Source organism: Miniopterus schreibersii (genome assembly GCF_964146895.1).
Source record: "Miniopterus schreibersii genome assembly, chromosome: 18".
NCBI classification, from domain to species: Eukaryota; Metazoa; Chordata; class Mammalia; order Chiroptera; family Miniopteridae; genus Miniopterus; species Miniopterus schreibersii.
In genome coordinates this window covers 32,635,909-32,663,420 of record NC_138121.1, presented here as the reverse complement: position 1 = coordinate 32,663,420, position 27,512 = coordinate 32,635,909, and the positions used below count along the sequence as shown (strand labels likewise).

The following is a 27,512-nucleotide window of genomic DNA, read 5'->3' as shown; positions in this document are numbered from 1 at the left end:
TCTAGAATCAGTAATTCTAGGACCCAGGAATCTGCATTTAAAAAAGTATCCCAGGTAATTCTTAGGCAAAATAACATTTGAGAACCAGTAGGTCTGAAGGATGTGCACCAAAGAATGTCAGTCAGAGAAGTGCTGAAAATGGGCTAAAGGGGGCCTGTCTTCTAGGGAACATTTTTTTTTATCAGCATCTGTCATCATTAATGCCAGATATTTATCACAAAACACTAAGTCATATCTTAGTCTTACCTGGATAATCTTTTAAATTATATCCACCATTAAGTTAGATTGTGAGCTATCAATTTTATAATAGAAACCCTTTGTGCAGAAACCTAAAATCTCTAGTGATCTACCATTCTCCCTAAAATGTCTAATTCACTTGACATTTAGTTTGATTTCATTTGGCTCATGAACCACACATGTTAGCCTGTTTTCTTCCCATGATAGTAGTGTTCATAAGGAGAGGTAATTTTCATAATTTTTTCCTTTGACAGAAATACAACAAAACAAAAAACACCAGTTAACATTTTTTAAAAAGTTGAATTCAGAAGCATGTGAGATATTTGGATTTTAAGAAAGCAGGTTCCTAGCAGAATTAGTTGGCACATAAAGATTCTGTATAAGCCCTCACACGTGCCCAGAAAAATCACCTAGGGAATGGCTATCAAGATAGATTGCAGAAGAGTTTGACTTGGTAAGATAGGTGACTGAATTTTTAACTGAAAACACCCCTGCTGATTCTTTTTTCTTCTTTTTTTAATATGTTTTTATTGATTTCAGAAAGAGGAGGGAAGAGGGAGAGAGAGATAGAAACATCAATGATGAGAGAGTCACTGATCAACTGGCTCCTACAGGCTCCCTACTGGGGATTGAACCGGCAACCCAGGCATGTGCCCTGACTGGGAATCGAAGGCTATCTCTTGGATCATATGTCGATGCTCAACTTCTGAGCCACGCCAGCCAGGCACTCCAGCTAATGCTGATGTGAGTGGTTTTGAGAGAACATTTCAGGGATTGCAAAATTTCAAGAACCCAAGCTCATATCTAAACCTCCCTTTGAGTTTAAATCAATATATTAAACACTGTAGACTGTCAATACATGCGCATTTAATTAAAGTAGTAACAAAAGGGAACAAATAAGGAAATTCGGTTCATCTCATGACAGCCCACATTCTGTAAGTTAGAGTTAGGAGATCTTGCTTATATCATACATTACTTCCTCCTGAATGAGGAGCTAGCTATATGTAGTAAAAAGGCAACCTAATGTAGACTTTTGCTGTTGTTCCTTTTAGAGAGCCCATAAAATATTCTAATTATCTTTTAAAATTAAAAATATGTTGACCAATGTGTGTGGGGGGGGGCAAGGAGGAAAGTTGACTGAAGGTGGAATAAATGAGCATTATTCTCTGGCCTAAACAGTAATAATCAGAGAAACATAATTCTAAAGAGCATATAAAATAAAACCAAATGAATTTGATCATTCCTGATGTTAGGATTGTAATTTCCCTACTCCCACAGGAATTAATTGTGGACAAATATTATGGCATTATTTAACACCACAGAGAACTCAATTCTTTTGGGGGGACCAGGATACAATCAGGTTCTAGGGTGGGGAGCTTTCTGTGAGTCTAGGAAGCATGCTTTATATATTATAAACATGTTATTTCTCAACTAGTCCACAAACCTATAAAAGGAGCCCTAGTTTATTACTTAATGACTGTTTGTTAGATGGACCAGGTTCAGAAACCCAGGTACAGACACTCGGGTACAGAGACTTACCAGAGTGGAAGCCCAGGATGCCTAGCAAGGGGCAAAACTAGGAAAGCAGGAACCTTGTCGCCAGAGTAACCTATCCTCCCCCAGCATATCGCTGGTCATGCGGTTTAGACCCCCTGAGGGTTTCCTCCCTAAAGATAACATCTAGGCCTTAGCTGAATTTCATCTCCAGGCCCAGAATAGCAATGAAACTAGACAAGTGGCCTCAGGACCAGATACATGGACTAATGACCCCCTGCCCTGGCACAGACCAATCAGTGGAGACCGTGACCCTGGAAGAGCGCCGGTGGAAAGCTGATGAATATTCTATTGAGACCCTCCTCTGAGGCCTCCCCTAAGATTTCCACTTGCAAGAAAAAGATAAATACTCTTAGGACAAAGGACTCAGTGTGTGCTTCCTGCTAAGGTAGCACCCCTGGGCCGTCTCCTTCCCTCTTCCCTCTGAGGGGACCCCATGAGACTTGCAGCAATGGGCAGAGGCAGCTCGTCCCAGGCTTCCCCCCTGAACCTGTCTCCAAGGTCCCCGAAGCAGCCCAGCGTAGGCTCTCCTGTTACTGCTTCCATGCACCTTCCTTGTTTCACCATCCCAAGTATATTTTTGCTGCCATCATGGACCCAACACCCTTTGACTCAGCCCTTCCCTTTGGATATCCCCACCCTCCATTCCCTTTCCTTAAATAAATTCAATTTTTCTTTATTCACCATCTGAGAAGGCTATTTAGCCTGCTCACACACCACGGACCTTAACCTTTCACGTGTGACCTTGAATAAGTTATTTGACCCTCCCCCCAGAAGCTCAGTTTTCTCAGCTGTAAAATGGGTACCCATGTCAATCTGGATTCATGGTCCAAATTCCTTCCACTCAGCCAGGATTCTCCCCACACCACAGTGCCTAACTGAGGTTTATGTGGGAGGATCACATGAGATCATTTTTATAAAAGTGCTCTGTAAGCTGTGAAGCACTATACAGACAAAGGGGATTATCGTAAGTCTTTTATGAAGCCCAGCTATAAAGATGCAAAGTGACCCAGAAAAAGAAAGCAGGGTAGACAAACCCAAAATATAACATCTATAATGCCTAGAACATTACTTCATACATGGTAGGGAGGTGCTTAGTAAGTACTGCATGAATAAAGAAACACACACACACGCACACACACACACACACACGCAAAAGCAGGTTTGTGTCTCCATCAAACCAGGTATGATACCAACTATACCTAAAATCAAGGATAGTTTGATTCAACCATACAAGCCACAATGCCCCAAGAGCTTAGATCTTAAATTTAAAATTAGTTGATTTGAAAGAGCATTAAAATATAAAATATAACCCACCACATGCAAAGAAATGGTTATATTCTTACCTTTTCAGTCGTTCAGGTGTAGTCTGGTAGGGATAGAAGACTCGAGGTGAAGTTGCTGAATTTTTTTCCTTATATCTGATAGATCTGCATAATTATCCTAGCAAACTCATGAGGAAATAACAAATTCTATAGAATGTTGGGTACCTCAGCTGTTTTGGATCTGGAGAGTTGACTTTTAGTGACACCCTAATTTTAAGCAACCCAGATTTATCCCCTAAGCGCTCCTCTAAACATAACACAAAAGAAGACTGGAGTGCAGGTTGCAGGGGAGGGTGGAGAGAAGTTATTTACTTTATAAAACAATTCTTTATGAGTCCTTTGTCAGTTTCCTAGAAAAGGAAAATGTTGCTCAAATTTAAATATTCAAATTACATTCCAGACCAAACCCATACTGGGAAATAACAAAGTTTAAAATTCAGGGGGAAAATGTTTTCTTCTGGGTGGGCCTGAACTCCCCCCCCCACACCCCCCTACAGAAAATGTGTTTTTATGCTGGGTAACATTTCCAAAACAGGGGTGTGTTTTTTTTTCTATTATTGAAATGAAACAAACAAGTTTGCTTTCGGAGTCAGAGAAATACCCAACTGTTAGGGGGGGAAAAAAAACCAACGTTTTCCATTGGCCGCTTGCCTCTCCTGTCCCCAGGCAACCTTTCCTACTGGCCCCTGTCGTTGGGAGGTCCCCTGGGGCTGTCTGGTGGAACTGATTTTTGTGCCGCGAGAACTAGTTTCTTCAAAATCTCCGAGACCACCCAGAACATGGCCGGTGTTTGGCAAATGTGTACGTGTTTTCTCAGAACACTGAGTAACTAACCCGCGTTTCTGGATCTTCATTTGAAAAAAGAAGAGATGGGGGGAATTTTTTAAAAGATAAGAAAAGGAAGAAAATCTATTCAAAATTCATTTTATGCACTTGTGTTTTGGGAAGACGCAGGTCAAGAGAAATCAGTGCAAGGACCTCGACCTAGCTAAACAGTCCAAAATGAGCAAAAGCGCTTCAACTCGGTGCTGAGGGGTGAGCACCGGCCACAAGCTCGCTCGCAGGAAACCTGGCGCTGCCCTGGCACCGCTTCCCGGGTGGGGCCTGGCACCTAGTGCCGGGAGTCTCGGAGCGGGGTCGCGGTGGCAAAGGGAGGCAGAGGCTCCCAGAGGCCAGGCCCTGGCTTTGTCTCATCCCGCCGCGTTCCTCTCTCCTCACAGCCATACTAGGTGCTCAATAAATGCTTGTGGGACGCAAGAAGCAAATCGGCCCGACGCCTCAAAGGCGAATTATCCGGAACGCAGGTGTCCTCAGAGCCACCGGTGTCCTCACGGTAGCTGAGGTCATTCGGCCTCGGCTGCTATGGCCCCAGCAGCAGCAGAGCAACCAAGGGAGCGAGCCGCTGGAGCCAAGATGGAGAGGAAGCCGGAGAACGACAGAGTCGGCGCGGGGCGCGAGCCCGGAGGCCCACCTGACCGCCGAGGGCGGCCCAGCCCTGCGCTCTCATTGACAAGGAGGCCCCCGCAGCCGGAGCGCAGGGCGGGGCGGGGCCCCGGCGCACGCCCGAGCCCAGGCCCCGCCCCCGCCGGGGCCCGCACGCGCCCACCCCGGGAGCCTCGGGCCCAGGGGAAGCGGTGGGGGCGCGCGCGCTGGGGGTGAGGAGGCCGCGCGCGCGCGCCGCCGCCAGCTGACGCGAGCCCGGGCGCGCGCACCTCCCCTGCCCCGCCCCTCCCGGTCCCGGGGGCCCGGCGCCCGGCTCTGCTGACGTCAGCGGGCGATCGGCGGTGCGGGGTGCGCAGAGCCGCTGGCGCACTCGCGCGCTGCGCTCGCCCCCTCCCCCGCCCGGGCTGTGGCGCGCGCTCGCTAGCCCTCCCTTTTTTCCTCCCCTCCCTCCCAGCCTCTCTCTGGCTCCCTCTCTCCCCTTCGAGCTCCCGCTGCCCGCGGCTCCCTCGCGCTCTCCCGTCTTCGGTAGGCTCCGCCGAGCGATGCGCGCTCTGGGAGACAGCGACGCCGCCTCCCGCTAGAGACCTGTCCCCGGGCCGGCCCCCTGCCCAGCCCTGCCCAGCGCGCGGGGGTCGGCGAAGGCGCCGCGGACGCACCGACGGCTGAGGATCGGCGATGCACATGCACTAGCTGCACCCCCTAACTCACTCCCTCCACACCCCGCGCCGCCGCCGCCGCCGCCGCCGCCGCCGCCTCCTCCTCCGGCAGCAGCGGCAGAAGGACCCACCCTGCCCCCCACCCCACCCTCCGCCGGCTCCGGCTGCGGCTCCTGCCTCGACTATTATTTTATTTATTTTGGGTCGTGCACAAGCCTCAGTGCCTGCAGCCTGCGCCTCCTCGGACCGCGGGCGCCTTCTGCCTCGGCTCCCGAGCCCCAGACCCCGGCCACCCTCGCCTCGACACCCCCAGAGCCCCGCCAGCTGCCGCGAGTCTCTGCTGCTAGAATCTTGTTAGCGGCTGTCTTTTGGGGGGGCTCTGGTTTCCCGACATTTTTGTTTTCAGCCAAAGGGAGGATATCGTGATTTTTTTCCCCCTTTGAGCCCAGGCTCTGCTCTTTGGGGGGGTGGGGGGCGCGCCGAGCCGGGGAACCGTGCCAGCCGAGTCGTGCGGGCTGTGGCAGGGAAGGGGCCACCATGGGATGTACTCTGAGCGCAGAGGAGAGAGCCGCCCTGGAGCGGAGCAAGGCGATTGAGAAAAACCTCAAAGAGGATGGCATCAGCGCCGCCAAAGACGTGAAATTACTCCTGCTGGGTAAGGACCGGGCTGCCACCCCCATCCCCCGACCCCGGCCACTCCGCACCCCCCTTCGCCAGCTCCCCCACTCCATTCGCGCTCGGCGAGACCTGGTCCCCGAGTTGGCATCAACCATGTGCCAAGATCGCCCACCCTCTCGCATGCCTTACCATCCTACCCTCTACCCCTTTCCCGTGAACTGACACTCACCAGTTTCCCCCCCTGTCTGTCCCAACAGGGGCTGGAGAATCGGGAAAAAGCACCATTGTGAAGCAGATGAAGTAAGTCCCTGTGGCATTGGGATTTGTACTTTTATTAAGAATAATTTTTTTATCTTTTGTATTACCTTGCTCTCTCTACATTGCTCTCCAGGCCCGGTTTTTAATTCGTACACACACACACACACACACACACACACACACACCTGGATTCGACTCCCCTCCCCCACTCCCTACGTTGGTTCTGGGTCCCTCACCCCAACTCCCTGGGTGGGTGTTTTCTGGGGAGGGCGGGGGAGGCACGGGAGAGCCTTTAGTTGTATGAATGACAGTGTCCGCCATATTGATCAGAACATCACACTATTGGCATGATTATGATCATTACTCTTGCTTGTGGGGTGTTTCGTGGGTATCACTGCCTCCATTTCTGTCTCCGTGTCTCTGTCTCATTCTGTCTCTCACTCCTCCTCCCTCCCCCCTCCCCGCACCCGACATCCATAATCCCATTTCCTCTGCTCTTCTGCTGGGGCAGTGATTTTGAACTTGGCTAAAACATGGAGGGGACCCAGCCCTAGATCACTGGGATGAAGGATCGAGTGTCTGCTGTTCGTGGATTTGGTGCTGAAGTGGAGGTTGTGGTTTCTGCCCCCCCTCTCCGCCCCCCCCCCCGAGAATGAGGGTCAGGGGAAGGGGCGCGTGGGTTTCCAAGTGGATGTGCCCGGCATCGCTGTGTGTGCAAGGCAGAGGTGGAAAGGGGACGCTGGCTGCGAGGCCGAATGCCCGCCCCTTGCTGCCCCCCTTCCTCCCCCACTCTCCCAGCGTTTGCTGTCCTGACACAGGCAGTTTTCCTTCACTCTGTGGCCTTTATCAATGTATTTATTTACACTCTGCAAAGGCCATGTTCCATGTAATCTACCTACAATGCGGATTTCAGGCCCCACTTGCCACCGCCCCCTTCTGCCTTGGATATCAGTTTCCCCTCCTAATTAACTGGGGGTGGATTTGAGTGATGGTGGAAAATTAAAACAAAATGGGATATTCCTTCCCTTCCGCACTTTCTCAGTGAGGAGCCTGGCCCCTCCTTCCCACTCTCGGCTCGCTTCTTGCCCCATCAACTCGGCAGTTCCTGGCGAGCCCACAGACCGCTTGCTTGGGGAGGGGGTGGCCTGTGGGGAAGGGGTCCCCCTTCCAGGCTCCCGGCCCTGCTGCTTTCGTTGAGCTGTCGGTTCCGGATGGAGGAGTTCGTTAAGACCATTTAGCGAGGATTCCACGTCGCTTTGCTGTGACACCTTCGTGCACACACAGCTCCTAATTAGGGGTTGCTGTGCAGTAAACAAAAATGATTATTTTTCAACTTGACAGGATAGCCGAAGTAATTGCATCCCGTAGGAAAACAATGGAAAATAAAAACCCCTTTCGTGGAAAGGTGGGTGGGAGACGAAGCGTGCTTGCGGTTTCAGAAACAAGATGCAAAAATTCTTGCATGTGTAACAGGCATGACAAGCGGGTTCTAGGCGGCGCCATGATGGTAGGGAGTAGCGACTTGGAGACAATTTTCCCCGTCTGCTTGACATGTTCTTATTTTTGTTCGAGAGGCGCCTGGGACTTTCTGTGCAAAGGCCCCCTCGGCTCGCCGCACCCCTCTGAGCCGCGGGTAATTTGGCCTGGGGCTTCTCTGGAGCTTGTGCAACCCAAATGGATGGGGAGGCGGGGCCTGGGGAATTGCTCCTTGCAACAAGGTGCATGTTGCATCTGCCGGGAGCCCTTGCAGGGCGGTAAATGCGAGCGGAGCCACCCCTCTCTCTCTAAGGGGGATATTTGCAAACTTCAGAAGTCTGTGATCCGCAGCGGCGGGCTCAGAGCCCTGTCGAAGCCCCAGCCACCGGAGCTGGGTGAGGTTTCAGGCGTTGCGAGTGGTGGACAGCGCCCAGCCGAGGCCGGAAAAGTCGATGGGGCTCGGCTCGGCGGTGCTCGGCAAGGCTCGGCGCGGGCTGGGTGCGGGGCTCGGAGGGACTCGTCAGCGTTCGGAATCGAGTCGGGGGGCCGGGCGGAGAGAGCCGAGCTGCTTCGTTTGGGATCGAAGGCATTCGGAAGTGCTCGGGGGGGGGGCAGAAAGGTGGTGCGCTGGAGTCCGCAGGTTAACTTTGCATCTACCAAGTCAGCTCCTTACCTGCTTTTCCTAAACATGCCCCATAAATTAGGTTGGTATAATAAGAAGTTTAAAAATATACACTGAGTCCCCCAAAGGGCAGCTAGCCTTTTTTATTCAAAGAGAGCAGAGCTCTCTGAGGAGATAGGTGTGCCATTTTAGAATGAAAATTCCTAATTATGTACCGGGGCAGGAAATCCTAAATGAAGGCTCTTATGTAGACTTAAATGTAGACTTTCCCGGGGAAGTCTTACGTGTCTCATATTTGGTTACACTAAGAGGGGGCACACCAAGCTTTTGATGTTTGAGGTGGTTAAATCGGATATCTGAGCATTTCTTCTGTTTTCCCTGAACTCCCCCCTTTTGTCATCCATATAGGACATCTTTTGGGAGAAAAATTTCAGGAAAAACAGATTTTTGTAGGTAAAACTATGTATTTTTAAAAAAATACACCAACTCTCTTTAGGAAATAGGCGAGGTTTGGTCAAAAGGTCAGTCAGAGAGATTTCTGGCCCATGTAGATTTTGCTCCGAGGGACCCTGGTGGCCTGTCCTGAAGCATTCATGAATGGCAGCCTTTTCTGTACGTCCTCCAGCTTGGCTGGAAATAAATCAGATCAGGGCAGTGTGCCAAGCTAGATGCAGGACTTGTTTTATTAGCCACAAAATGTGGGATTGGTGTCACTGTATCCTGGTGACAAATTCTTTTGAATCCTCCCTTGCAAAGACAATTTTCCTGATCACTACTTGGCTGAGAGTCACTTAAACCAAGAGAATTGTACTGTGGGTGGGGCTGGGTCTCAAAATCTGGTGGCATTTATACAGAAAGCAGTTTCAGACTTGCCTGTGCAATACGATTGGTGACCAACCTATCAGCCCATACGTCTGAGTTAATTAGATTGCTGTTTTATTTTGCATGGGCAGATGAAATTAGAGAGTCCTCCATGGGTGACATCCTGTGAGGACTTGATGATTTCTTAATGCGGACTGCAGTTTAATAGCTCTGCCTGTTGGATTGAGAGGAGGACTTTGAATATTCAGACCTCTCCAGATCTTTTTAATCAGCATTTCCAGAAGAGCAAAGAGCCATTCCAGTCAGGCTGTATTGTCATCCATGTTGTGATGTGCTAATTAGAAGAAGGAATAGGCTTCCATGTATGCCTGTAATATCTGAAGTTGTATGATAAAGGACTGATTGGCACATGCCACTTACAACAAAGTGCCAACACCTGCATCACCCTAGGAACATTGCAGGGAGACCGGCCTTTGAAATTATTCTGCTTGATACATGTTGTAATGGGAAACTTGCATCCACTTAAGAGATATCATAGATTAGACTGTCCCTTTGAAAGCCTGATTCTTAATACTTTATTAAAACTTTCATTTGAACACAGCTTTCTGGATTTTTTTGAATTTGTGTATGTGATTGTGAACTAGTGTTTGGGAGCTCTATGTCAGACAGTCAAAAACATTTCAGTACTGAGATATAAACACTGATCATTGAAATAGCACGAATATTAATTTCACACATACCATGAATAATCAGTGTCCTATTTATGTGTGGCATTTTAAATAATTTTGCTTACTTGTAGGTTGTGGACTCACCTGTGATACAACCTTACCTTTTCAAAAAATATGTTTTTATTTAATTGATTTTAGAGAGAGAGGGGAAGGAGAAGGAGGAGAGAGAGAGAGAGAGAAACATTGAAAGTCGCCTCCCTTATGTTCCCCAACTGGGAACTAAACCCACAACCCATGCATGTGCCCTGGCTGAGAACTGAACCCACGACCCTTCGGTGCACAGGACAATGCTGCAGCTAACCCAGCCACACCAGCCAGGGTCAACCTCACCATTTTTTGTAATCACTGGGACTCTTTTAGTTATTAAGAGTAATCCAGATTTTAAGATAGTTCATTTAATTTAATTACCAAAACCTTTACAAAGAAATCTCTTCAAGAATTATATTTTATGAAGTATGAAATCAACAGAATACCACTTTAAGTGACTTCCCATTCTGAACAAATAGTAACAACTGCTGTTTGGCCGTCTACCTGATGAAAATGTAAAATGAACTGTGGAGTTGCCATGGGCACCACAGTTTGCCCTCATTTGAGGTGTTGAGTTTTCTGTGATGTCACATCCAGGCTATCTGCCTCTGGAGCACTAAGTGGATTTTTTGGAAGATAGAGTGTTCGAAAGTGACAGTGAGGCCTGGCCTCCTAGCTGCTATGGTTTACATGAATGGACACAGTAAACAGAGTGCTTTGGATATGTGCTCATTCCCAAGGTGCCTGCTCAGTGCCATGGCAAAACAGATTTTAGGATTTGCCTGACAAAGATGTCCTGCTCGTACAAATATCCCAGCCCTTATAGTGAGATATGATTCTGAGGACAGACCTTACCCTGCCAGGAAAGGGAGTCTTAAGATGTCACCTGCTGCTAGAAGCTGGTGGTTTTCTCCTACCAGCTCACCCTGGTATTGTAATTAGGTTGTCTACTGTTTGGCTTGGGTTTTGGGCAAGCCTGTGTTCATTCAACACACCCCTGTTCAGCACCCACTAAGTGGTAGGCATGAGTGGGGCGGATGGCATCTTGCAGCCATTACTCTGTGAAGTGCAGCTGTCTAAAAGGGCATTTCCCGCACATCCCCAAAGGGTCCCGTGTGGAGGCAGCGCTCCTCTGAGAGCCACTCTTCTAGATCTGTGGACTTGTTATTTCTGCAATCATCCTCTTGGCTGCTTTGCTCCCCTCCCTTCCTCCTGTCTCCATGTTTATTCAAATGGATGCACCTTGCTCTCTGGAGACAGCGTGAGCGCGAACAGAATGTCAGATCAAGTAGCAGATGAGTTCTCCTTTGCTGATGGATGGTGCTCTCTCCCTCCTTACTGTTCACTGAGCTGTAAATACCAGCAGACCTTCATGCCAGAAGAGTAACAAACAGTCCACCTGATCTCCTGAGGAATCAGCTATGGAATTCTTGAGCCTCGGTTACCTGTTGGATTCTGAAACAGAACCTGTCTGCTTGTTGAAAGCGCTGTTGCTGATTAGATTAAATGGATGAGGCTGGATGGGGGATTGGCATGACTCGAAAGGAATCCAGAATTTCTGTTCTCTCTGTGTGGGGTAGATTAGATTTACTGCACCCAGAATCAGTACTCTTGTTTCTTTAGCACAGGAACTCCTCAGATTGTGTTGTGTTTCTTAGCATGCCACATCTGCTAAAGATAGGGCAGGATCACTCATGTTTTGCAGCTGCTCCCAGCACCCTATCTCCTTTAACACTGAAGAGTTAATATCAATAGAATAAGGTCCTGTTTTCTGACCTGTGCTCAGTCCATCTGGATGCAGGGTGTTTTTAGTCTCATTTCTCATGAAGCAAGACAGGCCTTTATCACAAGAGCACATCTTGAGCTGAAAGACAATAGACAAGCTGGTGAGGGGATGATTTCAAACTGAAAAGAGCATATTGGAAAGGGTTAGCCCCAAATTTGACCTAGCAATGAACAATTTTCGATTTTGAAAGAAAAGTAAATATATGTGTGTGTACACATGCCACATGGATTTTTCAACAGCAGATGCTGAGAGGGGCACTTCACCCCACTTTCTTACTGATGGCATCAGCATAAAAGCTTGAAGGTGTTCCATTCTAAGGATTTGTTCAAATTTGTATCATTTCCTTATTTTATTCTCATTTATGCACAGTAGTGGTTAGAAAAGAAAGCATCCAACAAATCAGTCATCAGCACATAGGGGAAGGAGAGGAAGGAATAGTGGCCTGTTACTAGTTCAAAGAAATAGGTAGTTTCTCATTTAGAGAAGCAGTTTAGCATGCTTCTCTAAACTTGAGAGGTGATTAAGAGCATGGACTCTGTTACCAAGCTGCCTGGCTTCAAATCTCGGCTCTACCACTAACTAGATGTGTGACCTTAAACATGACACTTATCTTTTTGTGCCTCAGTTTCTTTGCCTATAAAATGGGACTGATAATATAACTACCTAATAGGGTTGTTATGAGCATTAGATGATGTAATATATGAAATGCCCTTATAACAGTTTTCAGAAGTCATACAAATGTCAGCTCTAGTTTTCATGCCTTTGATTGATTAGCGGGTGTTCCCTTCCCATACAGAGTTCCTTCTCCAGTGTGTGGGGACTTAGCTGCCCTGACAGCCAGGAGGGGGGCACTGTGGATCATGCTCATGGCTTCTTCCCCTTGCCTGCTCTGCAGCGCTAGTTATATAACAAACTGTGTTGTCATAACTGATGTGACATTTTTGATGGCGCAGCTGCTTCAGCCCAAGAGGCTGGAGTGATAGTACAAAGAGTGGGAAAGAGCACTGGACCTGGAGTCAAGAGAAGTGGCTCTGCCCCTGCCTCTCGGAGGTCTCTGTTTCTTAAAAAGTTGGACCAGGGCTACCCCAAGCTCCTTTCCTATTCTAAGTGGTCTACGAATTTGGGAATTATCTTCATTTTCAGGGTCTTCAAGGTCTCTGGTGCAGGATTTTGAATATGAAAGCATCGATTATGGTTCCATCCTGTGGGTGTAGGGGACCTATGGAAGCTTCTTTAAGGCCAAGATAATTGCACAATAGCAGCCTCAACCACAAAGCTTTGTCAGCCAGGAAAGTCATAGTTCCGAGAGGCATTTTGAGAAAACCACTTCTAACCAAACTTTTCATGCAGACGTGGCTCTCAAACCAGAGGAGGATCTGAAAGTACCCTGTTAGTAAGAAACAGGATGTTTCTGGGGGCAGAGATCCAGAGATGTCAGAAGAAGAAGTTTGTGTGTGGCTTCCAGAACGCCTAGAAATGGAGACAGCCCTGGCTTCCACCAGGATGGCTGCAGATGAAGGAACTCGCTGAACTCAGATGCCTAAGACCCAGGGGCTTGAGAGAGTGCAGACCTGTGAAAAGGGGTGGGGTCAGGAGGACCATGTTTTAATTTTCACTTATTCTCTAATTTGACTTTGAGCAGGTCATTTAGCCCCCTAATCCATCTCTCAATTAGGATGTGGGCTTTCACCCTAGAATGTCTCAGGCAGGTTTCTAGCTCTAAGGCACAGTAAAGGCAGAGAGAAACCTGGAAGCCTGAAATGCAGGGAGGACTGTGGGAGTATTTACCACCCACAGCTTTTATCTCTGAGCCATCTTTAGTTCTAATTTTCTTTACAGAGATGAGGAAAAACATGGTGCTTTTCATAGCACCAAAAATTAAAGTAAAATAAAATCCTGCAAGGCTAATAGTCAGTGCCCTGAATTTGTCCCCCGACTCAACCGAAAAAGGGAGGAAAGAGAAAAGGGGATATGTAAGGGTAGGATATATAAGGAAATATAAGGAAAGGACTCCATGGTCAAGGATTTACCCTGGATTCTGCCTGTGTCTTAGCCAACAGCAGTAAAATCCCCATGCAGCAAAATCAACCCTGGATTACCTGCCTCCAGGGTCCCAGAGCACTACATTTATTAACCTTGTAAGTTAACTAGGTGTTTATGTGCCTGTCTCCCTTGCTAGTCTGGGTGCCCCCTCCCAACCAGGGCTCTCTGAAGTAGGAATGAGGACTTATTTTTGCTCATAATACAGCACTGAGCCCAATGTCTGGCACAAAAGAGGTACTTCATAAATGTTAGTTGAAGAGAAGAGAGAAAGAAATGACATCCACCAGGAATGCAGACTCATTTCTACATGAGCCAGAATAATAATACCAAAAGCCTTTGACGATCATAGGCTGTGGTCATCATTTTCAAGCCAACCCATCATCCCCACTTGTTTTATCACACCAACCTATGAGGACATACAGTCATCAGCTCCATCTTATGGATGAGGGAGTGGGGCTCAGAGAAGTTAAGTAGCTTGCTTAGGGTCACAAAGCATAGTCAGTGACAGCAGTGCATTGAGGTCACAATTTGTCTAATTCCAAAATTTATGTCCTTTCCATTCTAACCCCACACAGTTCTTCCTGGACCACCACTAGTGTGGGCAATGGTGCGTGAGCCAGTGGGATGGCACTAGCCTTGGTTGAGGTTGGTAGCTGAGAATAACAAGTGTTTAGTTGGTGCTGGGTTCCTTCTGGAAGTGGAAGTGGTGGTCATCATCATGTATCACATTGATTCTGACACCAGAGTGTTCCCTAACCACCCTCTGGACAGTTCCTGAAATCATTTTCTATTCCTGCCTCAGAGGTGTGGCCCATTTGTAGGTGGCAACAGAGAGAAGCTGCCACTGAAGGCTCTGGCTTTGGTGGAAGCAGGTGGCTTGGAGAAGACTTGGGAAAGACAGGATAGTAAGATATCCATCCATGCAACTCAACTCTCGATCCATCAATCCATCTGTCCATCCATAAACATTTACTGAGTGCCAGCTGGGTGCTGGTCATACATGATGTCCTGGAGGTAGAGAGGAAAGTTTCAGTCCCTGTGCTAGAGGAATGCAGCCTAAAGGAAGCTACATGTAAATGATGCTTACACTCAGGGCAGGAAGTGCCATGAAGCTGTGGGAGAACAGAGGGCACCTTCTCTAGGCAGGAAGCTTAGAGTTGGCCAAGAGAAAGAGACATGTGGGCTGAGTCTTAAAAACAAGTGGTAGTTAACCAGGTGGAACAAAGGAATTTCAGACAGAGGGACCAGCATGTGCAAAGGCACTAATACACGTCACCATGTGGAACATGCGGGAATGTAAAATAATCTGGTTTGATTCAGAGTACAGTATGTAAAAGGAGTGCTGAGAGGTGAAGGGTGAAAGATAAGACAGATCAGATCATGAGAGGCCTTCACTATTGTGCTAAGGGCTCTGGATTTTATTCTTTGTATAATTAGATTGGAGGCTTTTTAAATAATGAGTGGTAGGATCTGTCTGCACTTTAGAAAGATTTCCTATGTGGACTAGACCAGGGAGTCAGGTCTGGAGGTTGGGAGACCAGATAGAAAGTTATGTCTGTGGTCCGGTTGGGAAAAGATTAAGAACTGAATTAAAGCAGTAGTAGTATGGGTGGGAAAAGGAGTCAGATTTAAGAAATATTTGGGTAGTGGGATAATTGAACTCATTTGATGATAAATTGGAAGGGCATTGAGGGGGAACCAAGCTGTCAAAGATGTAGACAAAAATGAGTCCAGGATTCTTGGTTTGGGCCACTGGTGGGATGGCAGTGCATTTCCCTGACATCGGAAAAACAAAGGAAGAAGAGGGACAACTTGGGGAGAAAAACAATGACCTAGTTTGGTCATGTTGATGATTCTTGTGAATCATCCAAGCACAGATTCCTGGCAGGCAACTGGATATGTGGATTAGGAGACAGGACACACCTGGGGAGAAGGGTCACTTTGGAATTCTGTGGGGCTCGTGAGCAGTGAGAGCCATCCCTGGACGCTGGAAATGTCACCAGGCTGAGTGAGAAGGGGAGAGAAGGCAGAAGATGCATCCCCCAACACATGGGCACACACACAGATACACATACACACACACACCACCCCCCAGCTCCAAGAAATGAGAATCTTTCAGGAAGAAGGGCCTGTGAGGGAAACTGAGAGGGAGCGATCTGAGAGATGGAAAGAAAACCCAAGGTAGAGCAGTCTCATGAAAGCCAAGGAAGGAGAGAAATTCAAGAAGGCAAGGAAGTGGTTAGTTGAGTCAGATACTGCAGTAGTCCAATGAGAGGAGGACTGGCCAGTGTCCGCTGGGTCTGGAAAGTTGTTGGTGACCTTGGCAAGAGCAGTTCCAGTGGAATGGTGGCAGAGAAGCCAAATTGCAGTGGGACTGAAGCTCTGAGTGGGACTGAGAAACAGAGGCCTTCATTGGAGGTCCCTGGAAAAGCAGCCTGGGCTGTAGAAAGAAGGGGAGCTGGGGAGGGAGAAAAAGGGAGGTATTAGGTTCAGGGAGGGTTTTATTTTTATTGTTAATTTGGCTATCAGGGAGGAACCTGGATCCATTAAGACGCTGTAAGGAAAGAGCCCGATGGAGGGAGGAGATACTGGAGGTAGAGGAGAGCAAGTGGTAGAAGGGGTAGAGCCCCCCAGAGATGGGGAGAGAGGTGCAGATACTGACAGCGGCTTGACCTGGACCTGAATGGCATCTTCCCTGAGGCTGCCAGGAGCGCAGGAAGCATGGGAAGCATGGGAGTGGAGAGATCTCGGGTGGGATGGTGGAGACAAGACGTTGAAGGAGTTCCTGCCTTGTCATTTCTTTTTCTCTGTGAATTGGGAGGAATTACAAAGCAGCTGTGCCTATTTACCGGCACACCAAAGACTGATAATCTTTTCCATTCAAACTCCTGATTTATTCATTTACCCAGTGTTTATCTAGCACCTGTGTTGGGCGCTGTTCTAGGTGCTTAGAGATTCGGTGGTGAGCCGGTCGTGTCCCAGGGGACTCAGGCAATAACTTCGTTAACAAATAATTGGACGTAGTAATTGCAGGCTGTGAAAAATGTCCGTGGTCACACTTTTGGGCAAGGCCTTACGCGGCTCCTGCCCTCAGAGAGTTGAATCATTTGGAGGAGACCAATCGGGGCCATTGGGTAGGGAAGAGGCAGTGGCTGAACTTAATTTGCACAAGCGCTCAGGCTCACGCCTGGGGCAGCAAGGTGGGGACTGCAGGTCAGTGGACACCATTGTCATACACTGCCTGGCCTCACCCATTTAGGCTGTCCCCTGCCGCTAGAAGATGGAAGCGGTGTGCCTCAGGCCTTGCCATTCACAATACCCTCTTCTCCTGGCCCCTGGGGTTGGCCCAGGGATGGGATGGCCCAGGCCAGTGAGAGTCTTCTCTGGGATTGTGTAGTTGCTATGAGAAGAAACGCTTTGTCTGGGATCCCAGCAATGTCCTCGCTGGGCTGGGATGGTGGAAGCCTGGAGCTGTCTGTGGCCGTGTTTCCACATCTCCACTGCTCTTTGCGAGGAGGAAGCTTGCTTATCGTGGGAGAGACTGAGGCTTTGAGAGATTGGAATGGGGAGGGAACGGGGAGGGGAGAGAAAGAGAGAGAGGAAGCAGAAGGACATCTGGTGACATTATTGTAATCACTGGTGCTGGCTCTATGGACTGGACACTTATGTGAATCAATAAATCTCTTCTTTTACATAAACATATTTCAGCTGGAATTCTCTCCTTTACAACCAGAATCATCCTGATGAAAAGGGCAAGGCCGCCTAGGGAGAACCAGTATGAGCTAAAGCACAAAGTAGGACACCAACACGCTTGCACCGTCAGGCAGTAGTGGGCAGCCCTCTGTGACCGAAGGGTTGGGAATTTGTGGGAATATGAGGAGAAGTGATTGGAAAGGAAGAATAGAGCTGAATTGTAAGGTTCCCTGGTCATTTTGCTAAGGGATGTACTCCATGGTAGGGTAGTAGGGTGCCAAGTCGGAGATACTTGGAGAAGGGACAGCAGAGAAGAGGCTTAGGAACAGAGAGATTTTTTTCAGTCTAAACTACGAAATTGGTAGGAAAGTCAATAAGGAGTTGGATGGAAGAGAAATTTTGGAGACAGAAGACATAAGACCTGGTGTCCAGTTGAACAAAATGGAGAAGAGAGATCAGAGAAGTCCTCCCAGTGTTGAACCTGGCGATGGAGTTGTGTCATCAAGTTAGGAAGATCAGGATCAGAAGAGGGGTGGCAGGAGGAAGATAGCAAGTCAGACCACAAGCACGAATTCCAGGTCCTTGCAGGATAACTTTTGTGTTATGCTCACAGTGTTCAGTGGTTTTCTCAGGAAGTTGTTCTTGTGTTTAGAAGAGAGGTCAGGGCTGGAAGGAGAATTGGACTCAGCTGCCCTGCGTGGTAGGGTCATGAGAGTGGGTCAGTGCCCCTGAGGTGAGTACACAGGTGGAAAGGAGAAGGGGGACCCAGGGAAAGGGCCCCTCAGTGTGGAGGTGAGCAGGGGAAACTGCCTTCAGTAGATTCATAGGTAGTTCCATCTGGGGAGAGGGGCTGGAGAACAGGGAAGCAGGAGGAGGCTCGAGGTCATCATTTAAATCTTGCTGTCCAGCAAAACAGATGTTCTCGTGGCAAAGGAATTCCCCGCCTTCTCCCATGGCCACCCCCAACTGAGATAATAAATTATAACAAAATTAAGCTTTCAGAAATCTAGTGCTAATTGAGAAAGAAAACTGGGACATCAGCTCAGGGAATTGCGGACACCAGTGCATGCTGTATCCACGTGTACTCTCCGCTGAGAGTGTGGAGCGCTGCAAGGTAGGAATTTGTCTTGTAAAGTACTGTCAAGGTTTACAGGACCAGGATCGTGTGCTGCTCTTCCTCGGGGAGGATTGCTGAAGTGATCCCAGAGCACAAAGACACAACAACCTCGGCTACATGGAGGAGCTCCAGCCAAGAAGAGCTGGAGGGCCCTGCCTCAGGAGAGCAACAGGCCTGAGGGCACCAGAGGGCAAGGGCAGGAGAGCACCTGCTCTGTCTCCAGCGCACTCTGTGGTCCCATCGGTGGGGGACTTTGGGGAAAGTCTGATAGAATGGCAGTGGGGAGACCCTGGTTCTGAGTCATAGCCATTCCTCCCACCCCTTTCCCCCCACGTCCAAAATAAAGGTCTGTTTCTTCCTCGAGTCCTTTCCTTAGTTTTAACCATGTGGACCTCACTATTTCCTAACTTCTTTGGCACCTGTCCATTCCGTGAATACCAATGACCGACCATGTGTTGGCACTTTCTAAGTTTTTAGGACTAGAGCTCTTAATAAGACCAATAAGTCCCTCCCCTCTGCCCTCAAGGACCTTACAGTTTTAGAGAAGGGAGGTAGACAGTAAACAAGTGAGTGACTAAGCAAGGTCATTTCATATCACGGTGTGTTCCAACGGAGGAAATCGGGCTTACACAGTGGAGAGTGGTTGGAGGAAATGGGAGATAAGAAGGCGGGTCAGGAAGGATCTGAGGAAGCAGGAATCGCAGATGCAAAGGCCCTGAGGCTGAAATGAGCAAAGAGAAGGCCAGGGAGGCTGGACCATAGGAAAGGAAAAGTGATGCGAAATGGGATTAAAGAGGCGGGGAGGAGCCACGGTGCAAGGCCTGGGGAGGCATTTGGGTTTCATTCGGGGTTGAAGGAGAGGGCAACTTGGCCTGACTTATATGTTACAAAGCTCCCTCTGCATTCTGGGAAAAGCAAAACCATAGGGACAGAAATCACATCACTTAAGGATCGTGGGGAAGAGAAATTGACTACAAAGGGCCACAGTGGAACTTTTGGAAGCAATAGAAATATTGTCTTAATTGTAGTGATGGTTATACAACTGTGTATGTTTAATAAAACTCATCAAACTGTATACTGCTGTGCAGAAGGTGGACAGCAGGGCATAAGCATGGAAACGGGACCATCACACAGTCCAAGCAGTATGTCCACTCAGTGCTGGTCGTACAGCTCAGCCTGAACTGTGTGCTGTTCCTGGCGGCTTCCTATAATCAGTTTATTGATGTGTGTTCCTAGTTTTCTGTTTACATAGCTTTCCTTTACAACTGGTTCGAAAGCTCACTGTGGGTAGAAACCGTCTGCTGCTTTTGTATGGTAGGTGCTTATTACATATTTCTTCCTTACATTTGAGCGGTGCTTGAAAGCTTACAAGCTGCTTCTACATTCACTGTCACCTTCAAGCCTTACAACAGCCGTGTCAGGCTGCACAGATGTGACCGCATCCCGGTCTTACAGGGGAAGAAACTGAGATGAAAAGAGGCCAGCGTCACTGTATCAGAAGCATGAATTCTGGAGATCTTGGTGTTGCCTTTTTTTTTTTGGCTATCGGTGTGATTTGGGGGATATTATTTAATCTCTGAACCTGTTTCCTAATCAAAAAAAGGAGATGAAAAATAAATACATTGCAGATACCATGAGAGGAATAAAGGAAGTAACACAGCTAAAAGCACAGTTAAAAATTCACTAAATAGTAGCTATTTATATCATTTTTACCATCAGAGAAAAAAGTGATTTACTTAAGATGATGTGGCCAGTACATGAGGAACTGGGTCCCAGTTTTTCTGATTCTGGGAGTGTCTCTCCCTCCATCACATCGCTCAGTACATTCTTCCTGATTGTGAATTGATTGGCTCAGGGCTAATTACTTTCACCGACTCACATCCTTCAAGGCAGCCATTGATTAATTCAGCAAATTTTTCTGGAGCACTTACCATGCGCTCAACACAGGATACAGTGGTGAGCCAAGACAGGGTCCATCTCTGCCCTTGAGGGTGGAGATGCCCTACAGTTCCTAAGCATTACAGCCAGCTGAGCGGTGGAGGGTGCTGAGGTAACATTGAAACTGTCTTTTTTTAACAACAAAAAAAGCATTTTTGTTGTAACATAGATCAATATACATGCAGAATGTGCATTAATCTTACATGATTAACAAGTGTTTTAAAAAGCCGGTGCTCATGTAACCATCATTAGGTACAAATCTAGGACATTGCTAGTATCCAAGAAGGTCCCTAAATATCCCTCTTGAGCACAGCTTCCTCCCTCACTCCCCACTGCCTTGACTTTCATGGTGTTTCCTTGCTTTTCTATAGACTTGATCCCCTATGTATGCATCCTCTTAGGGTGGGGCAAAAGTAGGTTTATAGTACGGGAAACACAGAGTTTATCTTGTTTTGTTATTTATTAATTATCGTATTATTTTCCCTGTGAACAACTAAACCTACTTTTATCCCACCCTGTAGTGTTCACTCCACTGCCATATGGCATTCATGTACGAGTATATTGCAATTTATTTATCTGTTGTACTGTTGATGCGCGTTTGGGTTATTATGAAGGATGCTGCTGTGCATACTCATGTAGATATGTCCCGAGACACACACATTTGTGAAGTGTTCTTTGAAGTGGAATTGCTGGAAATCTTCAACTGTGTTAGGTAATGCCACAGTATTTTCCAAAGTGGTTATTCCCTTTTATACTCACACTAGCACAGAGAATGCCTGTCGTTCCAAATCCTTGCCCCTATTTGATATTGTCAAGCTTTTAAATTTTTGCCAAACTGATAGGTAAGTAGTAGTATCTCATTGTGGTTTTACTTTACCTGTTCTAGATTACTAATGAGGTGAACAGCTTTTTATATATTTATTGGGCATTGGATTTCCTCTTTTGTGAAGCACCTGTTCTTTTGTCACCTTTTTTTGAGTTGTAATTTTCTCAATTGTGGGAGTTCTTTATATGTTCTGGATACTGATCCTTTCCCAAAGTATTTATTATAAACACTACCTCCCATTCTCTAGCTCTTTGCTTTGTTACTGGTGTACTGTGATAAAAATATGTTCCTTTTTTTACTGTAGTCAGATTTTTCAGTCTTCCCTTTTTGGTTAATGCTTTCTTGGTTCTATTTAAGAAATCTTTGTTTACCTTGAGATGGCAAAACCTGTCCTTTTTTCCCTCTTCGAAAGCTTTGAGGCTGTTTTCATTTCATATTTTGGTGTTTAACTCACCTGTAATTGACTCTTATATGTGGTAAAAGATAGTAGTTTCAGTTTCATTTTTCCCCCCAAATGGTTACCCATTTGTCCCAGCTCTGCTTGTTGAAAAGGCCATTTTTGCATCACTGTTCTGGAGAGCCACCTGTGTCCTAAGTCAAGTGTTTATATATGCAGGGGCCTGTTTCTTCTCTCTCTCTTCCATTCCACTGGACTCTGTATGCCTATGTCAGTGCCGTACTGTCTTGATTAGTATGGCTTTAAAACATGTCTGGATATTTGGTTTAACAAACACCCCCCACCTTGGTCTTCTTCAGAAGTGTTTTGACTGTCCTCAGTCCTTTGTGTTTGCATGTAAATGTTAGAATCAGTTTATGTTACATACAGACACACACACACACCCCTATTGGGATTTTGATTAGTATTTCTTTGATCCATTAAACTGTTTGGGTAGAATTGACATCTTTAAGTCTTGAATCTTCTTGATCCATGATAATGTTATGTTTCACCATTTATTCAAGTTATTGTAATTTCTCTTCAAAATACTTGTAATTTTCCCCATCTTTATGGGGAAAATGTCATTTTTTTGGTTAGATTTATAGCTAGCTACTTGATATTTACAATGGTCTTGTCATTGCTTCTTTTTGTGAATTGCATTTTGTATCTGTTGCTGCTGTATAAAAATACAATTATACATTGGTGTTTTTTGGATATTGACTTTATATTCGTCAACCTTACTTAATTTTTGTGTAAAGTTTAATGGTTAAGCTGTAGATTTCCCAGAGAAGGGAGTGGCCTGGCTAGGTTCCCATGGCTACCTGGTAACAGAGTATGAATGAGGTCCCCTTACTCCTTAAGTTCCCAAGGCAGAATATTCAGGAAGGGTTGGGGGAAGCTATCTGGGGAGAAGGCAATAATATTTATTAAACACCTGTTATTTAAAATGCTTAATATACATGATCAGCTCAATTCATCATCAGGTTATTGGCTATCCTGGTATTATAAATGAAGAAATTGAGATTCAGAGAGATTTCCCAAAACACTTGTTTAGGGTCATCTCTTGGCTCATCACCAAGAGGACATCCCAGATTTGGAGGAGTCCTGTTGCTGTCATGCATATACCAGTCTGTACACCTGCATTCAGTGTAGACACCCACAGATCTCTCTGGACCTCCACCCCTCAACTATGCTCTCTCCCAGGGACCAGACCTGCCCAGGGCTGCTGCAGACAAGCTGTGCTAGCATCTTCAGCCTCATGGAGACCTGCTTATTGTCAGCTCTTGGGTTAAGTTCCCACCCACATCCAAGATCAGTTTCCACCCCTACCCCCTACACAGTTCCTTCCCAACAGAGAAAATTTGTTCACAACTTGTTGGATTCTAGGAACCAAATTAGGAGTTGCCCTGGGCATCTTGTTTCAGCCCTGACTTGAAAACACCGTTGGGATTTTATGAGCCTGCTTTGTTGTACAGTGGAGTGGAGAGAATTTATGGTTGCGGTCCTTCCCCGCACCCCTTCCCCCAGTTCTGCCGATGGTGATTGTCAGGAGCTGCCTGCAGGCAAGGAAGAGGTTTGCCTTTGCTGGCTGTGCAGAGGAATTGTGAAGTGGTCTGTTTGTGAACACAGCCCAGCAGTGCTCTATTCAGTGTGACAGCTTCCTACCCTGGAACACACGGCCTTCACAGGGTGACTGTAAATTATGCAGCTCTGGAGTTAAACAATGAGCAGTAATGGCAAAAAGGAAGGGACAAACTGGATCGCAGCCTGGGCCTGAAATGCGAGTGTGCAGACTTGGGCTGCTTGGCAATGGATGGGGGGAAGGTCTTTAGCAATTGAGAAAAGCCAGGAAGTCCTGTCACAGGGCTACTTGTGAGAGTGGGTTTTACTTTTTTAAAAAATGTAAATGTTCTTTTCAAACCCTGTTTACCAATTCTGGGAGAGTTTTAGAAACTAGGAAAGAAATTTACAAAAGAAAGTAGTCATATGGTGTTAATAGACGCAACTGAATGCCCTACACATTGTTTAACCTTTGTCCTGATGGCCCCAAGTCATCATTTTTTGGTTATTTGTGGTAAAAATCAGCGGTTTCACAAAGGGCAGCCTGTGCAGACTGTGTCCTGCTGCCCTCCTGCTTTCCTGGCGCTCACGGTCCTGGAATACAGTGAGCTCTGCTTCGATGGGCTTTATGTAATTTCCCTTCTCTTCACTTGCTGTCACCTGTCACATCTTACCCTTTGCAGTGTTCTTACCTCCAGCGTCTTTCCCTTCTACTCTGAACCTGCAATGGCCTGGACAACCAAATGACCGGCTTTATCACAATAGTGTGTAAAGCAAGGGTAAGTAGGATATAAGTGAGGGCCTGAGGCTCTTTTCTAAGACCAGAGTGTTTGTGCTTTAGTGCCTGGGCTTTTCTGCATTTCTGCCTGTTTATGACATGGGATTAAGAATGTAAAAATGAACTGACAACTATGAAATGCTCTACACATGTCAGGGATGGTGACAGGTGCTATTGTTGTGCAATCTGGTGCTCAGAGTTCTTCATTGTTCTTCACGGTTCCTGGCAAGGTTTCAATTCACAGAAATTGCTGGACAAGTAGATCCTAGATAAGTGTGAGGTACTGTCATTGGTTACAAAAGATGCTGGGCTGGCTTTAGCAGCAAGAAGGCTGGTATGAAAAATCTCTACAGCAGAAGTGCTGTGCTGGACCTGCTCTGTAAAATGACATGGGCACACATGGGTACCACACAGAGTACGGGCCGCCCTGTGTGACAGCCAGGGACAGTCCCAGGAACCCTCCCCAGTGGTGGGCACCCTGGGCATCTGCTCACCTGCATGAGAACCTAAGGTCACTGAGCTAAGCCAGGCCACTCCCAGTTGGTACTTTCTGGTTAAGACCCACACTGATCCTTTCAGGGAAGAGAGAATGTGGATCTGACTGTTTTCAGATGTTTCTCACCCTCACACTAGTGTTTGAAACCTTTTGGTTAAAATGCTTTCCACCATTATTGCTCATTCATTTTTTTTTTCACTCTGCAGATCCTTACTAAGCTCCTACTGTGTACCCAGCACTGTTTTAAGTGTTGGAACTGAGCAAATCTCTGCCCTCATGGAGCATTTTTACATTCTAGTGGGGGGAGATGGGCAATAAACAAATAAGTAAAATTTATAGTAGGTCCCCTATAGTAGGTCCCCTATATGCTGTGGAGAACAAAGCAGGAAGGGGGGTCAGGAATGGGGAGGGGAAGTTGCAGTTTGTAAAAGTGGTCAGGGAAGGCCACACCAAGAAGATGAAATCAAGCAGACTTGATGGAAGTGAGGGAGCCAGCCATGTACAGTGGGGAAGAGTGTTCAAGGCAGAGGGAATAGAAGGTGCAAAGGCTCTCAGTCAGGGGTGTGCCTGGTGTGTGTGGAGGAACCCCAAAGAAGTCTGTGTAAGTGGAGTCGCAAATGAACTGTCTATTTGTTGTTTGGGGTGTGGTCTTATTTAAAGGTGGGGTCAGAAAGGAGGCCCCATCACAGACCTGCTCAGACCTTTGTCTTGTGGGCGTGTGGACTGTGTTATTTCCCTGCAAGGCCGGCTCTTTGAGGGTGAGGGGTGGGGGTTCCTGTATGTGTGTGTGTGTGTGCACGCGTGCGTCCTGACAGAGGAGGGACATGGGAGGGCAGGAGTGACCTGGTTGGCTCTGCATGGCCTCGGAAGGACCAGTCATTTCTGGCTGGTCTTTAAGAGAGACAAGCACCCAGAGTACGGGCCACCCTGTCTTGCTGCTCTCCTAGCAGAGGAGGTTCTCATCACTGGCCTTGGCTCTGCCACCTCCTCACTCATTCCCTAGCCCAGACCATGAGCACTGAAGCTGGAGCAAGGACAAGGAAACTGGCCTGCAGACCTTATCAGGATTGCTGACCCAGGTGAGGCCTTGATCCTGGACATACTCAGCAAGCAGACTTGGGGTCAAAATGCTGATTGCTGGGAGCCAGAGCCATAGGGCAGGTTTCCCCAACTATAGCCGGAAATTCAGTGGGACACAAGTAAACAAGTATGTTGATATGTTTGCTTAATGTGTTCTAGGACAAAAGGGCCCTAACACATCAAAACCATGGTTTTACAGATAATTATGTTTAAGATAACATTAAAGTAAGCAGGACGTTTTTAAAAGGCAATAAAAACCATGGGGAAGCATGATGTTTGGGCAGTGCTGTCCTCGAACCTGCCCTTAGCACCAGGGCGCTGATTTCCAACAGGGTCCGGCCCTCTTAGGGACAAGGGTGCCTTGGAAGAGCTCCCCCTCTGCATCCTGGGGAGGGAGCAGCATGTCTCTGTCCCAGCCCCAGGTCCCTGAGCTGCCCCATAATTCCCACTTAGTCTTCTTCCCAGCACTTGCTTGCCGGGTGTGTGTCCCGTTGCCTGCGCCTGGCCTGGGCCCCCTCGCTGCCATCTCTTGCTTACCCTTTCTCTGGGCCTGTGGCATAGTTTCCTTGGCTGTCTTCCAGAAATGCTGTGTTTGCCCTTCACTGCCCTGCACAGCCACTTCAGATGGTCTCTTTTCACCCTCTGCATTGGGTTTGAGAACAGAGCGTAGTCCAGCCCGCCACCCTGATCCCGAGCTGCCTCTCATTCTGCTGAGCGTCTCTCTCCCCCCCTGCAGCCGCACACCCCCCCTCCACAGGTACCTCTGTGCTGGAAGCCGGGGCAGGCCTCCCCTCTCCCCTGCACGCGCATGTCCGGCCTCCCAGGGCCAGCTCAGGCCTCATCTGCTCCATGGGATGCCAACCCACAGAGGTATCTCCATTCTTTAAGCTATTTGTATATGGTGCCTGCACCACACCCCTGGAGTCCTTAAATAGGCTGTCATGTCCCGTAGACATTGTCCCTTTATTTACCCGGGCATCGTAGACACGTGCGTGCACACACGTGCACGGTTCCAGGATAGCCTTGCTCACTGCGAGCCCAGCGAGGACTCTGCACACGAGCTGTTTGCAGAGAAGCGCTCCGAGCACAACCGTGAAGTGAGCACGCGTGGGTGGCAGCCCTGCCTGGTTTGAATCCTGGCCATGCTACCTCCCAGCTTCCTGATCTCAGGCAAACAGGGGTGAGGATTGTGTGAAATGGAATAGAAAGTGTTTAGTCCAGTACTAGGAGCGTAATAGTGAATAATTACTGTTGTTCCTATTGATCGATCGGCAAACATTTGGGTGTGTAGGACTTGTTTCCTCATCTAGGCTGTAAACCTCCTGCGGAGAGAATTTCAATTCATACTCTTTTCTACCCCATAAGCCAAATAGGTCCGTGGGGCACAGTGAATATTCAGGGTAAATTTACATAACAAGCAGAGCGGCCCATTTGTACTGTTGTGCATTTTCTCATAAATTGACCGCTAGCCGTAGACATTCTCACAATGCCTATGTGAAGCTCAGTAAACATACATGTGTATTATTTGTGTATTTAGGTCCCCAGTAGATTGAGAGTTTCTGAGCCTGCCAGACCCGAGCTCTGTACTGAGGGAGGAGACCACCTGTGATCTCCCCATCTCTCTCCACAGCCCAGACCTGGGCCTCTCTCTGCCCCTTTCCCCTGCAGGCCTTGGCATTTTCCACTCATTCCAGCAGGTGCTGGGGCCGGTGCTAGCAGCAGAAGAGTTCGTGGCTGGCCTACAATGCTAGGCCCTTCCTTCCTGCGCTTCCTCTGCTAGGGGCAAAAAGTTCTAAAAGGAGTAATATCTTAATCTAGGCAGTGGTCACACAGGTTATACATCTATTAAAACTCTATTGAGCTGTACACTTAAGATTTATATGGCTTACTATATGTAAATTATATATCATCAATTTTTTAAAAGGTAATAATGTTTGTTAAGCAAAGGAAGGCCCGAGAAATGAAGCCATGCCCCTCCAAGCCTCCCAGAATC

At 47.6% G+C, this 27,512-nt stretch overlaps 1 protein-coding gene across 3 annotated transcripts in view; it reads left to right on the top strand.

Annotated features, from left to right (window-relative positions):
- Positions 1-4,888: 4,888 nt before the first annotated feature.
- GNAO1 (G protein subunit alpha o1) overlaps positions 4,889-27,512 on the top strand; it is a 129,362-nt gene continuing 106,738 nt past the window's right edge. The window contains exons 1-2 of one of the 3 annotated variants that reach the window (XM_081118194.1): positions 4,889-5,870; positions 6,091-6,133. In XM_081118194.1, coding sequence (XP_080974320.1) covers positions 5,753-5,870; positions 6,091-6,133 — 161 coding nt within the window. In that variant the 5' untranslated portion in view covers positions 4,889-5,752. The remainder of the gene's footprint in view (positions 5,871-6,090; positions 6,134-27,512) is intronic. The other 2 variants (XM_081118195.1, XM_081118196.1) reach the window with 2 other exon arrangements.